This window comes from Musa acuminata, chromosome BXJ3-7 (assembly GCF_036884655.1).
Source record: "Musa acuminata AAA Group cultivar baxijiao chromosome BXJ3-7, Cavendish_Baxijiao_AAA, whole genome shotgun sequence".
Lineage (NCBI taxonomy): Eukaryota > Viridiplantae > Streptophyta > Magnoliopsida > Zingiberales > Musaceae > Musa > Musa acuminata.
The window spans coordinates 6,154,524-6,171,367 of NC_088355.1; the positions used below are offsets into that span (position 1 = coordinate 6,154,524).

The following is a 16,844-nucleotide window of genomic DNA, read 5'->3' on the forward strand; positions in this document are numbered from 1 at the left end:
AAGCCAGAATGCTTTCTCTGTAAATGAGATGCTGAAGGGGGAAACTGCCTTTTCGGACCATCGTCGGTGCCCACACTTTGTGATGCACAGAAATGAAAATGGAAAACAGTTTTTAGTTGTACTATGATCGGGCGGGTTGGTTGCAACGGAAAGCTGCACCGATCGCCTTTATGGTGGGGCATCGGAACGTGGGTTTCAGAGGAACGTGGGTTTCACAGATTATCAACCTCTCAAGTAATAATACTTTGCCATCTGTAACACATTGGTCCCATGGTCTAGTGGTCAGGACATTGGACTCTGAATCCAGTAACCCGAGTTCAAATCTCGGTGGGACCTAATTAATGTTACATTTTTGGTGAGAAAGACATTCTCGTCGACTAAATTCTCCGTATCTCCTATAACTAAATAAGAGATTTATTTTTGAAGAAAAAAAAGGAAAAACAAAAAAAAAGAGTAAATCGAAGCCCATTGAACTGATTTTTTGATTAAATGAAAACATAGGAGGTATGAGGTTTCATTTTTCCACCGACCACGTCGAGACTAGCCGAACACAATCCACAAACTAACTATACATCGGATTGGCTAAGTAGATCTGTAATTTACCAGAAATTAGAAGTTAATATGATGTGAGATATTATGTACTTTTGCCAAAAAGTTTAAGCTGTATGTATAGTAAACTATTTTCTTTTTCGTCCAAACTGAGTTCCTTTCAAACTAAGCTAAAAGCCAAAGAGTAGAGATTTCTTACACAACTAAGCTAAAGCTTCCATGTCTTACTTGCTACCTATCATCTTTAGCGATGTCGTTGGGCTTCTTCTTACTCCCAGGTGACTCCAGTCACAAGGTGTATTTCTAGTTCCTTGTATTTTAATCCTTTTTAGATCTTATATTGACGAGAATGTCATAAGATAGGATCTACAACATTAGAGAACATACGAAATTAATGGAGTTGTAAAATATGAACAACACACTTTTTGTATCCACTAGTTTGATACTATCAATCAAACTATTCTTCAACATCAACATTGACTTGTTATATGTTAGTTAACCAAGATGCCAACATAGAGAGGTTCATAGGGTAACTATCATATTTAACTACTATGTGCATGCCCTTCAACAATGATTAGTGATTAAATACGATCATCCACAAATTAATATCTCACTAAACTCTTTTGATTACTCGAATTTCTTATAAAAAGGTTTCACATGTCTTACTTAAATGATCATGAATTATTTATCTTTAATATGCATTCTTATTTCTCGAATCCTCTAACTTTTAATTTAATCGTAGAGAGATCTTCCTCAATTATGTCCCTAACATAGTTTTGTATATATCCTACAAAATTCCATTGTCGCCTTCTAAGTATGGATGTTGGGTGTGAATTGGTTAAGGACTCGACCCAAATCATTTCCCTCGAACAGTACTCGTGCGATTGCATCATCAAACGAATCACTGAACCCATGATCTGGTGTTTGTCAACTATATGTTAAACATTATCCACAACTACAATAGACTTACTTGAAGAACGATCTATCCAAATGTAGTCGTGATTCTATCTCTCATATCATCATTTTCTTTGACCTGATGGCATTTCCACCAATTGCAGTCCATTACTTTGCTAACTGAGATCTCAAACAACCATTTAATAGGACGATGCATGAACCTATCAACTCAATCAGAGTCAAAAGTTCCACAAAGCAAGTTTTGACACATCTCTCTCTCTCTCTCTCTGCACAGCTATTATGTCTTTCCTTGCATCATCTACTTCAACCTTTGAGCCTCTCTGTCACCATCACATCAGTTGATCCAAGAAACTTCACATGAAACTTCACTGAAGAATTTCCTTCTCTCGATAACAAGTCCAAATTGGTGAGCTTGAAACTTCTCGCCTACTTTTACTTTGGGACCCATTTGATGAGAATTATTCTCACGCATTGATTTCAATCAACACAATTATGGTTCACAATAATCTTTTTAATGTACAACAACATGGATGCATAGAAAAGTCTTATGTGCAGCTTCTCAATAAAAAATAATTATTTGAAGCTGTCAGCTAGTTTGGCTGCTATTACAATTTCTCGAAGGTCTTAGAATCGAATTTTATTTTCGTTACTTACCTTTCACATAAATAAAAATTATTTAGGGAAATCTATAAAACTAATTTACAAAAAAAATCCTAGGCAACAGAATGTGTACCCAAGTTGGTAGGAATAATATTATTCTATGACTATGAAAACATTTATGTGTTAGATAAAGATATCATCTGAGGTTAGTCTCGTATCGTTGATGATCGAAAGAATCAGATTATATATATTAGGCTTGACACATGACTTAAAATTTTGAATCGAATTAATATATGTTCTCTTTGACTATAATGACCTAATATATTGACTCTAACTACAATGACTTATACTAGTAATTTATGCGAGATGTTCCAATTAATTTTGCTTCACTAAGTTATTAATTCATCAAATGTGCAGCTTCTCAACAAAGATCGGCTATTTGAAGCTTTCAACTAGCCTAGCTAGTGAAGACTATGATAATTCATCGTAGGATCTTCGATTCGAATCCCGTCCTCGTCGCTTACTATTTTCAAAAAAAATAAAAACAAAAATTATTTGCCTATCAAAATCAAGTAGAGATTGATTGTCTATCAAAATCTTAATTTCACTCTATCTCTCTAGCAATTGTTTGTGAAAATCTATAAAACTAAATTATAAACAAAATCCTACCCAAGTCGATAATAATAGTACTATTTTATGACTATTGAAAATATTTACATGTAAGATAGAAAAATCATGAGAGGTTAGTAATGCCTGTACTAATATACGTTCATTTTGACTATGTTAACTTAATATATTGACTCTAACTACAATCACTTGTACTCATTATTACACAGTTTCTATTAATGACCACAAAATTCTAATATACTTTCCTTATCTTCTTTTCAGCTTGTCGGTCTGCTGCAAGCTTCGAGTACGAAGTTTCTACCAGTTTCGAAGAAAATTCAACACAATAATCCACTTGCAAGTTTTGATCCAAAACTATTCTCTTGTTTTTTATGACAGATAAGCTGAACCGGAAATCCGCACCCCTTTACACATATTCTTTGACAGATGCATCCATCTAAGATATGCGTTTAATGTGTGCATCGCATGAAAGGTGTGGCAACAAAGGACGGTGGTGGGTCTCACTCTCGTCCATGATGGATGCATGAAAGAGATGGCAGTCCAAGAAGCAGCATCATCCATTTAGTAGTACAAGTACATAGATTCCCCTGTCATCATGCCTTCACGAGTCCTCCTCCTTAACTGAGAAAGAACACGAAGGCAGGGCGAGGCGCCGGGTGACCTCACTGTCGCCATGGGAAGAGCCCCCTGCTGCGACAAGGCTAACGTGAAGAAAGGCTTGTGGTCGACCGAAGAAGACGCTAAACTCAAGTCCTACATCGAGCAGCATGGCATCGGCGGCAGCTGGATCTCTCTCCCGAAAAAGATTGGTGTGTGTGTGTGTGTGTGTGTGTGTGATCGGTAACACCAATTCAATTGCTTCTCCTTGACCATTATCTGGTGTGTGTCAGCTAGGCCTCAGGCGGTGCGGCAAGAGCTGCCGTCTCCGGTGGTTGAACTACCTCCGGCCGAACCTAAAGCACGGCGAGTACTCCGAGGAAGAAGATGAGATCATCTGCAGATTATATTTGACCATCGGTAGCAGGTGACTGATTCATGCACTTGTTGTCTCATATTCTAGCTAGTTTGATTGATTTGCGCCGTTCTGCCGTGGTGGGGAGCAGGTGGTCATTGATCGCCACGCAGTTGCCGGGGAGAACCGACAACGACATCAAGAACTACTGGAACACGAGGTTGAAGACGAAGCTCCTGGGCAAGCAGCAGAAGCATCACCGACAGGCACGCAGAGCCACGGCGCCGCAGCAAGAAGTCAAGATCCGAGAGAATGGAATCCTGGTGCAACTACCTCCATCGGAAGCCCATCGATCAGCTTCGCCTGGCATGGCTGATTCGCATGGTGAAGCTTCAGGAAGCTCCAGTGGATTCCCATCTGAGCTCGACGAGATCCTGCGCTTCGACTCGGCAGCACCACAAGGGTTGGATTACCTCTACGAGGCCAGGGGCATGGCCGAGGAGAGCAGCGGGACGAGCACGCCGGAGGAGGAGAGCATGAACTGGGACGAGATGATCCCCTTCATGTACCCAGATTGGGTGCACGGCGGGCAAGAGATCTTTACCATGCAGTGATGAATGACGTACGCGGCTTGTGCATATACGATGATCGATAGAGGTGGTGGTGGTGGTGGTGTTGAATTCATCGAACGTTCTATGATATGTGATTGATAATTAAGCCCCCCACCACACCCTTTTTTTGAGTTTGATTGGTTTGTGTTCTTTAAATTTCAGGTGCCTTTTCCGGAGAATATACTATTAGGAGATAAAAAGGACTGTCATGTACCATTAAATGCGACTAATGCAATAAAAGGAGGATCAAACAACGTCAGCCGCCACTATTAATGAGCATATTCCAATCCCTTTTACGAGCATAACGAGTTTGGTTGATTGTCTAATCCACCGTACGTGAATTAGGCGTTCAATGTCACCTCATCCTGTCCCATCACTGCCTTTACTCATCATCTTCCATAACAAAGCGATGATCGATCTATTAGCCACTTTAGGATGCGTGTAAAGAAAGCTTGAACAGCGATCGTCGTCGGATCAACTTTACGAATCTTGAGATGGGAGGAGACGACGGAGGCTCGTCTCATGCCGAGTAACAATTCATCGTTCAATTTATCGCCGATTTTTTTTTATTAATCGGGCGGATTCTATTTATCTGATTAAGCGTTAATCATCAAATTTGGTAATTTACACCAAAGCGTGTCCACCCAACAGAACACACGCCAATGACCGCCACTAGAAGAGTGGGACCCGGCCTCGAGAATATCCGAGTTCCGAGTTCACGCGATCAGTGACGCGGCCCACGCCTGGTCGCATCCCACGCCACCAAACCCGCCATGAGAGGCAACGGGGGGCGACGCCGCCACCATCAACACCTGCCGTAGGAGGACCAGCCGGCGGAGCTCGTCCAGCCTCCGGCTGAGGGCCGCGGACTCGACCCGGAGCCGGTGGTTCGCCCGGCGGAATAGCAGGCAGCGGTGGGACAGGTCGCCGACCCGGCTAGCCATGTCCCGGTTCAGGGCCCGGAGCCGGGCCGACTCGGCGCGGAGCTCCTCGAGGTGGCGCTGCTTCCGCATCCGGCAGCGGCGGGCCGACTCGCGGTTGGAGATCTTCCGGCGGAGCCGCCTGTGCTCGTCGGGGGAGGGCTTGGCCGAGCCGGCAGTCGACGGGGCCGGGTCGGCGTCGAACCAGGAGGGGTCGAGGGCGTCGAAGGCGGCGTCGAGGAGCAGCATGAGGGTTCCGAAGGAGGGAAGGTTAGAGGGGGAGAGAAAAGGGAAGAAAGGCGGAGTCGCGGTGCGGCATTTAAGGACGGAGGAGGCGTGGCAAAGGGGGGGGGCCAGCGGGACCCTCAGTCTCGGTCTCGATGATCACATGGCTGGCGTAACCTCGGCAAGAATCTGTCCTAAGATCCTGGCGCTCCTTAGATCACCACCGCTGATTGGTTCAATCAAGGAGTAGCGGAAGGTGGATCGTGGGCGGCTGGAATCTCCTGGGAATTCGGGGTGGGGTGGGCAGCCGATGAGGTGTTCTCTTAATGGCGAAGGAATGGTGGTGGTTCGATTAGATTCGGGTGTTACACGTGTCTCGTATTGTCATCTGCGGCACGTGCGCCGCTCGGGGCAAGCGTAGATTCTCCTCCCAGTAGTGTCTTTTCGTAAAGACGGTTCACGGTTACTGATCGCGGAAGGCATCTAAATGGTGTTTGCCAAAGCTTTTCCATTCATCACCATTTTACATCCAGAGAACACAAGATTACTACTTCATGCAGAAGATGAAGCTTCGATGTTTCCACCTTTTACTGTCCATATCTCTAACAAAAGGGAACACAAGGTGTACTTTGGTTCGGGTCATTTGATAGAATGGCCCATCAACAAGATTGTACGTTCCACCCTAGTTCTTCACATCAGTTGAAGTGTGAGGGAGTAAAGCTACCGCTACAGGTTTAAGGGAGAGCTACACATAAAAGTATAGATCTCATGGGCAGTGGGTGGCACAAGATGAACAGGAGAGATTCCAAGAGTCCATGACCATTTGCTTTTGTCTTCTTTCTTTTTTTCCTTTGATGTAGAACAAAATTCGGGTGGTCAGGAACAGCTTGCTTTCCGGCCAAAGCAGATGCCATGTCCTCTCTTTTCTCTGCCAACATATTGGCCAACCATTTCTTAGTCACATGATGAAGCCGACGTTCCAGGAAAAGATGGAGGAAGACACTGCATGAAACATTAACTGGGAGGATGTGTCCTTTAACGGTAAACAAAGAGAGAACATCAACTGACATCCATGCAAACAAAGAGGGAGAAGACTGCAAAGTGTAAGCAGATGGATTCCAAGCTTGTTAATGGGAAGCTTGTCACTACGTGCATGCTCACAGCTTTCCCCATCCTTTTACAGTATCCATGTTGTAAAGGCAGCAGACATGTGGGTTGTTGAATGCACTGGAGATAAAGCTCTCTGTTGGGGATGGAGAAAAGTTGAGAGGTGGGTATGGGTTGTTGTTTCACTCATGTTCTCAAGTCCTCTCTCATAAAGGCTATATAAAAAGTCACCATGGCATTCTAAGGAATTGGTCATGAAGAGAACAATGTCTTGGAGTGGCTTCGTATCTTTAGCTAAACTAAGATTTTGAATTGTCTGTCAACTTTTTCTTCTCTAAAGGGAATCATGTCGAGAAGATACAGAACTCTCCACTGTCATGGCCTGGTAATGAATTTGGTAACCACAGTGGAGTAAGATGAACAGGAAAGGTTAAGAGAGTGGCTTTTACTTTTACTTATCACGCATGGAATTCGACCTTGGCTGGAGAGTCTTTAAGCGGTTCTTTTCTTTGCAGTGCAGGAATGGAGCAATCTACTTTGATCTGGGCAAGAGGTCAAGGATAAGTTAAATGCAGATAGGAGTCACTAATTAGGCTTAAATGGAACCCTGATTGGATGCATCTTCTCTGCCAATGGTATTGTGCATCATCCCTTCCACTTCCAGTTCTTTATTCAACAGAGTATTTGAAGTGATTTAGTTACCTTCTTTTGACAAGAACAACACCTCTCCTTCACATTGTTCATCAACTACAAAACATAAATTGTTCTTGATATTAATATCAAGGATAGTTTCACAAGGAAAGGGAACTCTTTCTTTTGTTCTCCTTTCTACTAAACAACAGAACATATAGTGAATTCCTAATGTATTATACACAGTAAACTAGTATGGGGATACAGGAATACTTAATGAAGGACAAACAAGGGATCTGTTCAATAGCAATTACTTCATGACCCAATTCATTGCATCTTATGTGGTGGGTTTAGCCTAAGACAACATAGGCATTAATCTTATGAGTATTACTAGTACATGGTACATCTAGAGAACCATAAAATATGGTCATAGGATACTCCTAACCATGACAGAAGTGCACATTCATTTCGATCAGAGTAAACTATACAGGAGAGGACTTAACTCATAGTCCACGCTATAAATTATTCTGGTAAACAGTCATGTTAATTCATACTCAGGCTCCAGTTCCCATGACACTGGGGTCTCTTTCTTCGAATGAATCCCTTCTGAAACCCCCTTCTTGTTTTCCAATCTATTCCTAAGCAATCACAATGTCCCTGAGGATCACACTGTTCCTCATAGCTCTTCTCTTTCTTCCCCACACCAATGAAAGCAGGACTGGACCTGTGGATCCAAAAAAAGCTGATATTTGAGGTGCCCTTTCTTGCACACTTAGTTTTTCTTTGAATGCTCTTTGTGGTTATATTAGGATGTTGAGAGCGAGATGCCTGAGAGAGTAGAAGGATGTGAGAGGATAGTGCTTCGTGAACAGGTCTCTGACTTCCCACACAGATTACATCTATAGAGCACCATTGATTGTAGACTTGGAATGATACTGATCCTTTTGTTGCTGCAATAATGCTTGTCCTTTTATTCCATAACAAAAAAGAAAAAAAGGTTTGTGTTATGGATACCTTACACAGTTATCATCTTATTTTCTTCTAATTTCTTGCTTGTTTTCGGGGTCGCATAGAGATAATTACTTGTAAGATAATGAGTATATGTGAAGTATTATACATTAGCTAACATCTTCAGGGAACTCCACAATTCAATTACAAGGACTAAGTAGCTGAAGTAGATGTTAGATAACATGAATCTTGTACAATTCTGAACCTATTCGGCTGTTCACATAAAGTCAAGTGGCCAAAGGAACGTCGTGACAAAGCCATCACCAAAGCTTCAGCCTTTATCCATCGAATCGTCTGAAAGCACTGTATCTCATTGTTCTTAAATCCCATGAGTACCACTTGATGCTCAAATGAAGTGCAAATCCCATGAATCACTTGATTTCTTACATGCAGTAACACAATCATAAACACTTAAAGTCAAACCTTAACTATCATTTTAGTTTCTCGATAAGAATTCTGAATTAACAGTCGAGTTGAGGTGATTAGGTATCAACTCCTTGCTTGTCCAAAATCCAAATCTCCTGGTAAAAGAATTCCAGGCAGGATTATACTTTCCTGTTTATGCACTTGATTTCTCTTATACTTAGCATTCATATTTATATCAATATATAAAACAAGAAGAGGAGTGGAGACAGTAAGCATATAGGTGCCAAAAAACAAAACCAGATGGGTGCAAAACCAACCTTAGGCATTTATTGAAACTTAAGATGATCGATACTACCAATATCCAGCTATAGTCTGTGATGAAAAGTAGCACCATCATATTGATTGCATGCTAATTTTACCTGCATCAATACACTATCATGGAAGATTTGAGGTTATCAAAGACTACCAAGCTATGTTGACAATTATTTTGGATGGAAGATAGAAATTATTGGTGGTGAGATGCTGCTAAAGTTATTCTGCCTCATTGCATCCACAGTATGTAACACAGCAGCTAATTCACTGCTGCTCAAAGGCTCGACACAGAGAAAAGGAGTCCGTGCTATACTAGAGATCAGAGTGGATTAGCTGCTCCATGCTCCCCCTTGGATCCGCAGGGCCAAGAAGTGGGAAAGGCCGCAAGCTCGAGTACAGTGGACGAGGAGGCAGTATCCCCAGGAACCCTGCAGGAGACTGGTTGATGGAAACAGCGGCGTCTGGACCGCCACCAACAACACGCCGCTGCGTGAACGGCGGCAAGGCCACCACGTTTAGTGGACGCGGCGGAGGCACCGATCGGGGCGCGCCCGTCAGCCTCTGCACCAGCTGGCGGAAGTCCCGGGGATCAACCCGGTACACCCTGGGCGGCGGCGGAGGCTGGTCGGGCCTCCTCCACGGCTTCCCCTGTGGCTTTTGCACCGCGTGGATCGCGGCCTGGTATGGAGGCGCCCTCCCTTGCGAGGCTGGAGCTGGTGGCGCTGCTTGCAGGGATTGAGAATAGCTGTGATCCATGGATGAACGAACACGTTGTTCTCTGCTAAATGGTTCCAGGTGCCGGTTAAATTGGACTCATGCAGAGGTCAACGGTAGAAGTCGGCGGCATCTGTACGTCACCAGCTGCACGCTTTCGTTGATGTTGACCGAGTCACGTCAGCGTGGCGGCTTGTTAGACTACCACGTGGAATAAGGGTGAATTAATGGTCAAACCAAGTAGGCAACGTTGAATACTGTTTTTTAGGATACGAAGACATGAAGATAATTGATAAGTTAACAATTTAATTTATCATAAGTCCATAAGTTATCACATATTAATATCTATAAAAAGGTAAAAAAATGTAAAAAATCAAAATCAAATTCATTCTTCATAAAATATTATAACCTTAATTGAGATCTTAAAAATTCATCCTATTAACCAAGAATATCATAAAAAAAATTCATCAAATCAAATCAAAATATAAATATAACCTTTGTTATTTTTTTTATATTTTTCTCTTTTATTTCTAATATAACTTATAGAAAATGAACTAACTATACCGAAGGGAAGACGATTAAATTCTCTTTAATTAAGTTCTTCATCCTACTTGAGACGAGTTATTTTTATTTTCTCTATTTACAGAAGAAGAAGAAAAATCGTTATTACTTATTGTACATCGATAATATAATTTGAATTAGACAAATTTATATCTAATGTATTACCTTTTTGTTTATGTTATTCGAGAGTACCTTTTCCATCTTTTAAATAGAAAATAAAAATAAAACATTGTTGGTGTGCATACATGCAAGAATCTCAAAGTTAGAAGATGACATAATGGAAATGAGACATCATCGTTCAAATGCTATTTCTACATGGAAATGATGTTAAACGTGAATGGGTGCATGAATACGATGGATGATGCTTTCGTCCATGGTTTTGTAGAGTTCCCTCAGTGTTCACGTTGTATCAGAGCATCCGATAAAACATGGGGGATGGCATTAAATGTGGATAGGCCGATGGCAAAAAAGACAAATATCCTCTACAATTAATAATAATTTTGTCTCAATTTTTTTTAACAAAATTATATAAAAGAAATGTGTATATTACCATATCTCTGCTGCACACCTTATAACTGCATATAATAAACCTTAATCATTATGACATCTTCGAGGAGACATCATGAGAAGTATATAAATAAATATATATAATTTCTCAATGATAAATTAAGACATCAAGACGTCCCTGAGAAACTTGCAGAATATTCAAAATTATTTTTTTCCTTAATGCAAAAGTATTTACTACTTGGTTTCATATCAAAATTAAAGTTAAAATTTTTTTCCAAAAAATTCACTTATTTTTACTTTTACCTAATAACACTTATTTATTTCTTAAAAGATATAAATTATTCCCGACTTTTTTGTCCTATCGACTATTACTCGTTTTCATGGCCCATTGTCCATACTTATATATCTCATTGTCCTTGCTTATATATTTCATCATCATATTCACCCGTATGTCCTCGTCACTAATCTCTCTAGTACATCCTCGTTGTCATCCTTACCTGCATGCTCTTTTCGTTATTTTCACATACACATACAATACTAATATTCACTTTGCCAACCCCCTCACTTGTCACTCTGCATCGCTCACTCCTTCCCTTCTTTGGCCTTTCTCCCAAACCCTTGTCATAATCGTCGAACACAAAAATAAGAGATCTTTCATCTTCCACATTCAATGATGAGACGATAACCAAGGATTCTTCCTCCCTCCTCCCTCAAGAGGCCTTGATACTCCGGAGTTCTTCTTACTTGATAATGCTAATTGATCTTGATTGCAACACACCATTAGATGACATTAAGACTATCATTATCTTTGTCCACATACTTTTGCAATCCTCGCGCTTACCCTCATTATTGTCCTTGTTGCCTCCAATCACGAAGCTGATAATAAGCGAGGAGGTGGTGAGAATGATAGTGAGGGTGAGAAAACATGAGCGAGGATAACGACAAAAAACAGAACATACGAGTGAGGATGAGACTAAGGCAATTTCATCTTTTAGAAAATGAGATAGAATCTACTATAATAAATTAAAAATGGGCATTAATTGAAGAAAAACAAAAGTAAGAGGCTTTTTTACCCATTAAAATAGTCTCATTTACATATAGTATATCTAATCTAAAAATCCCTTTCATCATTGCAGATTGCCGTATTCGATAGATCAATTAAAAGTAAGAAAGAAAATCATAAATTGTGATGTTATGATGGCCATTAAAAATTAAAAGTTCTTGATTTTTCTATAAAAACCATATTTTTCTTTGCATAAATTCCTATTCAAAATATAAAAGAAAAGAAAGATAAAATAAGATTAAAAAAATCTCCAATAAGATTTCTCTAATGCTAAGATCAATGTTTGAAGAAAACAATAAAGAATAATCGAATTATAATTATTGACATTTGTTTGTTAACATAATGGTGGCAAGAGAGTAAGGTAAAGAAGTACAATCATTCACATTGACTATTAAGTTGTCGTTTAGGAACGTGGACAAGAATCGTCGCATTCCATCACAAATCTATCTGTCTTTACTCCATTCATTAAACGATCCTAAATCAAGCTTCTAGAATCCAATCTTTCCCATCAACCACACGGCAAATGGATAAAACGATCCTAAATCAAGCTTCTAGAATCCGATCATCCCCATCAACCACACGACAAATGGATAAAACGATCTTAAATCACGCTTCTAGAATCCAATCTTCCCCATCAACCACAAAGTCAATGGATATGGGTGAAAGCTCCCAAACAAAAAACGAAAAAAAAAGGAGGGGGTTCAGGAGATTGTGGGTATATTCATCATACAAATCCAAAAAAAAATCCAAATTAAAGCCAACTCTTTTTTCTTTTTTTGTGTACTAGGTATACTAATTTGATGATCAATGCAACACAATATATGTTAATATTATCATAAATGTGTTATGTAGCTACACAAATCGAAAAGAATAATGACCGATGTCGCAGAAAAGTAGTATCCATTTAATTCGAAATTGTAATTTGTATACAAATTAAAAACGACTGATATATCACTATTAAAAGAAATTTTGGTTTCCAAACTCACCTAAGAGATGTTATGAAAATATGTGATATTTTTGTCCCTAGTCACAATCTTGTTGATTTTGAATAATATGGATCTATTATCGAGTGTAATCGATCTATTATATTGTGTAAGGATCCGATCGAAGTAAGATTAGAGGTGGAAGGAGGACCAATATTCTTTTTTTGTTCCAAAATTATAATTTGAGAATATTTTTGAGATAACTAATACTAGATTTGAAGAAATAGTTCGGACGATTCAAGAGTACTTATGAATGTCATATTGTAACTAGTAAAGTTTAAATTTGAAATATTTTTGTCTAATATGATTAGGAGAGACAATCAAAGTTGATCAAAAGAGAGCAATGATCAAAAGTAACTTGAGGTAAATGACGAATAAAAGTATCAAAACAATAAAAAAATCAAGAATTATTGGATAGGGTCTCTGTTGAGCCTAGCAAAAATCTATTAGCCATGGCAAACTGTAGTTGAAATCTTGCAAGGAGGTAAAAGTTCATGGCAGCTCTCTGCACAATCTCTCCTGAGGGGTATTAAATTATTATATGTATTTTTTTCCCTTTCTAACAAAAATATCTAAATTGGACTGTTAACTCCAAATAATCATTTAGGTCTTACCACAAATGATAAACCATTCAACTACAAGTACTATCACCTCTAATTTAATATCACATTGAATCTCATCAACCTAAGTATCATTAAACTATTAAATTAATTATCCTATCCTCTCTTGTTCTTGTAACATTTCTCCACTGGCCATTGACCTTTTCCCCATGAAAACATTTAGACGGCACGATTGAGATTAATCTATCATGCAAGACCTGTTCCTCAACGATAGCGTATCCCACCACACAAGTTATCTCCATGAAGTACGTAGAGAAGACTTTGTGATCCTACCAAAACACATCCATGTTAGTTTCCATGGTATTATACAAGAGGAGTTGCCTCGCCTTTCTGTCTCCAATTTGCCATGCCATTGTTCTTCTATATATGTCCACCATGTCTGTTCTTATCCACCATCTCTGTGTGTGCGGTGAACCTTCTCACAAAGAAATGGTCGTCGGTTTCACAAGTCCTCACCAAACATGTCTTTTATGTCTACCTAAGTTGACGTGAGCAGCCTCCAACCTATCTGCTCTCTCTATCTCACCGCTATTCCTTGTACGTGAGACCAACCTTTCCTGCCTCCACTCCCTTCTTCTTGCTCTCACGCTCGCCTTGGAATCAATCATTATGAGCGATAGGAACAGCAGCAGCGGCAGCAGGCTCCGCCGGTGGCTGAAGGCGCCGGTCCGCATGCTGAGCCGCGCATGCGACTGCTACGTGCTTTGCATGACCAGCTGCGCCGACGGGGTGCAGCATGGCGGCGCGCTCGGGTACCAAAAGGCCGCGCCGCTGCCGAGGACGAGCGGCGGCGACGACGACTTGCGGGATCTCATACGGGCGAATTCGGTGTCCCGCATGGTCGAAGAACTCAAATGGGCGTTGCCGCAGCCGACGGTGACGCCGAGGAGCCAAAGCATGGCCATCGGGAGGATCGACGAGGACCGGCCTTGCGAGTTCGAGGACGACGTGAAGCTTGGCTCGGACTACCTGCTTCCGAGGAGCCGGAGTTATCCAAAGAGGAGGGTGGCAGCGTTGCGTTGATAGGTTTCACTTTGATTTGTGTTCTTCTTAGAGGAGATGGCACGTTTGCTTGGATTAATCGATGTTTCGAATCAGATTTGCTACATCTTTCAGTACATAACTTGTTGCCTTTGAGCTTAAATGCAAATGATAGATCGAGTTGTCTCGATGACTCTCTCGAAACTCTATCATCCCCACGGCCGGTATCGAACGCAGCTTCTACTACTGGGATGCTGTTACCACTCCACCGTCATTGTCACTAATTTAATTGATTTATTAATAAAATAAAATTAATTGATTTAGACATAACTTGCATTTAATAAGCTGTCACATGTCAACATCTACTCAACGATGATTAAAAAATAAAATTAATTAGTTTAAAAATATTATGCGCATAATAAGTCATCACATGTCAACATCTACTCAATCATGCAAAAGAAAAAAAAATCAAATTCATCAAGGACAAGGACTGAAGATTCATGATTAAAATTTATTAATCAAGAATAAAGGAAAATTATATTTTTTTTAAAATAAATCAGAATTATTATCTTTTTTTAAGTGAACATATTATATATTTAATTTAGTATGATTGTAATGTTTCTTTTTTCATTTGGACCCTAAAAAAGATTAAAATATTAAAATAGATCAATAAATTAAGTTCTTCTTTTGAATAAGATGTATTATAGATATATCTAATTTGAAAAAAATATAATATAGATATGATTGGATCTGATCATGGTTATTGGCCAATAAAAAATATATATATTTATGGTAGAATTTCTTAAGAAATAATAGTGATTCTCCTAATTATTTTTTCTAGACTCTCTACTATCACTTATAAATAGATTGAACCTTGGACTCAACATCGATACATGACATTATTTAGAGATTACATATTTTCTCTCATATCTCCTTAGTCACATGAATTAACCATGGAGAGATTATATACCTTTTCTCATCTCGCCTTTGTCCATGGTCCATCACTTATATCAGTCCTATGAAGAATCAAGACGAGTCTAGTTCTTCTTGTAAATCGGCATTACTATAGTTTTTATAAGCAATATCGAAAAATACATATTATAAATTTGATCTATTATTATTTTATTTTAATTTCTGATATTAAAGTTTTTTTTTACATAATAGCATAATCATGGTTTCCATACTTACAATAGGTATTAGAGTCATATTTTAAAATAAAATATTTTAAATCATAAAAGTATTTTAGATCTATTTTATATTTATATTTATTTATTAACACTCTTCGCTTATGAAAATATGTTATTTGGTTTTGATTTTGTTGAGAAACTTGGGAAGACATCACATGCATAATGGAAAAACAAAACACAAAACTAATTTCCCAAAAGAATGATATAGGAATGTCGTGTGATGATTGGGAGTGAAAAACTCAATAAATCAAAAACCACGTAAGATTCGTGAGACGTTCTCACCTAGGGGAGATCGTATATCCCTGAAAATGTAGATCCAAGTCTATGGATAAAGAAAGTCAGATGTCCTCCTCTACATTGGTAATCCACATAACAGATGATGCAATGATGCACCTCCCTTTGTAGTGCACCACCTCGCAGCAATAGGCAAAGAAGGGTTGGCCCCTTCTTTTTTGTCCAGACGCACCACCAACGGACTAATGGCTAAGGAGAAGAATAGGAGGAGGTGACTAAAAAGGATCTAGTCGATGACTCTTTACTCCTTCTCTTATTTATAGAGGTTCCTATTAATTTAACCTTAATGAATCATTTCCTAGTGGGTACTAGATCTCTATCCAATTACCATAAGCCTCAGATTAATAGATCTCTATCCAATAATCATGATTTGCTCTTATTGGGTCTCACCCAAAAGATCCAATAAAATAAGGGTTTATCGGATATCTAATAAAACAAGGGATCATTAGATATCTCATATTCAATCATCTACTCGTCGCGACATCCACCATATGTGCGTGGCCCTCTAGGCCGAATGTCGAGCTGGTCATGAGTTGCACATATCAAAACTCCTTCTAACTCAGAACTCCTTCTGATTAAGTGAATTATCATCTTATGATAATTTACTCAACTCATTGACTATGAACGTACTAGACCACTACGTCATAGTCCTTAGACGGTACAAGGGAATCTAATCTATTGGATCTATCTACCTTCAGTTACTGTATATCTATATCGAGCATGGTGTTGTTAGGCCCATACGAAATCTACTCGAGTCTCGCTCTAATCGGATTCTCTCGGAAAACTTATTCTCTCTCAATTCGAATGACTTTGGCTAGAGATTTGTCTAAGCGAGAATATACGAGACATTCCTCTCATGATACCGAAAGCGGATGATCCTCTATCGATACTCAAATGCCCTCGTAAGATTGTTTACCACTTTCGATGATCGATTGTGCTAAATCTAGAATCTCCAGATATATAATATGCATGTAATAAGTCGATCACATGTCAACATCTACTTAATCATGAAAAATTAAAAAAAATCAAATCCAAAATTTATTAATCAAGAATAAAGAGAAAAAATAAATTTTTAAAACAAATAAATCAGAATTATTATATTTTTTAAGATG

At 39.4% G+C, this 16,844-nt stretch overlaps 3 protein-coding genes and 1 non-coding gene across 5 annotated transcripts; 2 read left to right on the plus strand and 2 right to left on the minus strand.

The window, feature by feature from the left end:
- Nucleotides 1-264: 264 nt before the first annotated feature.
- On the plus strand, nucleotides 265-336 carry TRNAQ-CUG (transfer RNA glutamine (anticodon CUG)). Its single transcript has one exon. It is a non-coding gene; the product is annotated as a tRNA-Gln (tRNA).
- Nucleotides 337-3,269: 2,933 nt separating this feature from the next.
- LOC135586438 (transcription factor RAX3-like) lies at nucleotides 3,270-4,520 on the plus strand. 2 transcript variants are annotated; one of them, XM_065158484.1, is made up of 3 exons: nucleotides 3,270-3,500; nucleotides 3,586-3,715; nucleotides 3,795-4,520. In XM_065158484.1, the coding sequence occupies exons 1-3, from the start codon at nucleotides 3,365-3,367 to the stop codon at nucleotides 4,255-4,257; spliced, it is 729 nt and encodes a 242-aa protein (XP_065014556.1). In that variant the 5' UTR covers nucleotides 3,270-3,364; the 3' UTR covers nucleotides 4,258-4,520. The 2 variants fall into 2 exon arrangements, with proteins under 2 accessions (XP_065014556.1, XP_065014557.1); XM_065158485.1 differs by having other exon boundaries at nucleotides 3,296-3,500; nucleotides 3,582-3,715.
- A 283-nt stretch (nucleotides 4,521-4,803) lies between these two features.
- LOC103990317 (ocs element-binding factor 1) lies at nucleotides 4,804-5,457 on the minus strand. The gene has a single exon (XM_009409405.3). It carries the CDS (start codon nucleotides 5,421-5,423, stop codon nucleotides 4,971-4,973), a length of 453 nt encoding a protein of 150 aa, XP_009407680.1. The 5' UTR covers nucleotides 5,424-5,457; the 3' UTR covers nucleotides 4,804-4,970.
- Nucleotides 5,458-9,134: 3,677 nt separating this feature from the next.
- On the minus strand, nucleotides 9,135-9,578 carry LOC135643751 (pistil-specific extensin-like protein). The gene has a single exon (XM_065161089.1). It carries the CDS (start codon nucleotides 9,576-9,578, stop codon nucleotides 9,135-9,137), a length of 444 nt encoding a protein of 147 aa, XP_065017161.1.
- Between the last annotated feature and the right edge of the window lie 7,266 nt (nucleotides 9,579-16,844).

Bases quoted from the DNA above. Each gene is read 5' to 3' on its own strand.
- LOC103990317 (XM_009409405.3), bottom strand. From the start codon at position 5,423: ATGCTGCTCCTCGACGCCGCCTTCGACGCCCTCGACCCCTCCTGGTTC.
- LOC135643751 (XM_065161089.1), bottom strand. From the start codon at position 9,578: ATGGATCACAGCTATTCTCAATCCCTGCAAGCAGCGCCACCAGCTCCA.
- LOC135586438 (XM_065158484.1), top strand. From the start codon at position 3,365: ATGGGAAGAGCCCCCTGCTGCGACAAGGCTAACGTGAAGAAAGGCTTG. The intron at 3,501-3,585 runs GTGTGTGTGTGT...TGTGTCAGCTAG, and splicing joins CTCTCTCCCGAAAAAGATTG to GCCTCAGGCGGTGCGGCAAG. The intron at 3,716-3,794 runs GTGACTGATTCA...GGTGGGGAGCAG, and splicing joins TATTTGACCATCGGTAGCAG to GTGGTCATTGATCGCCACGC.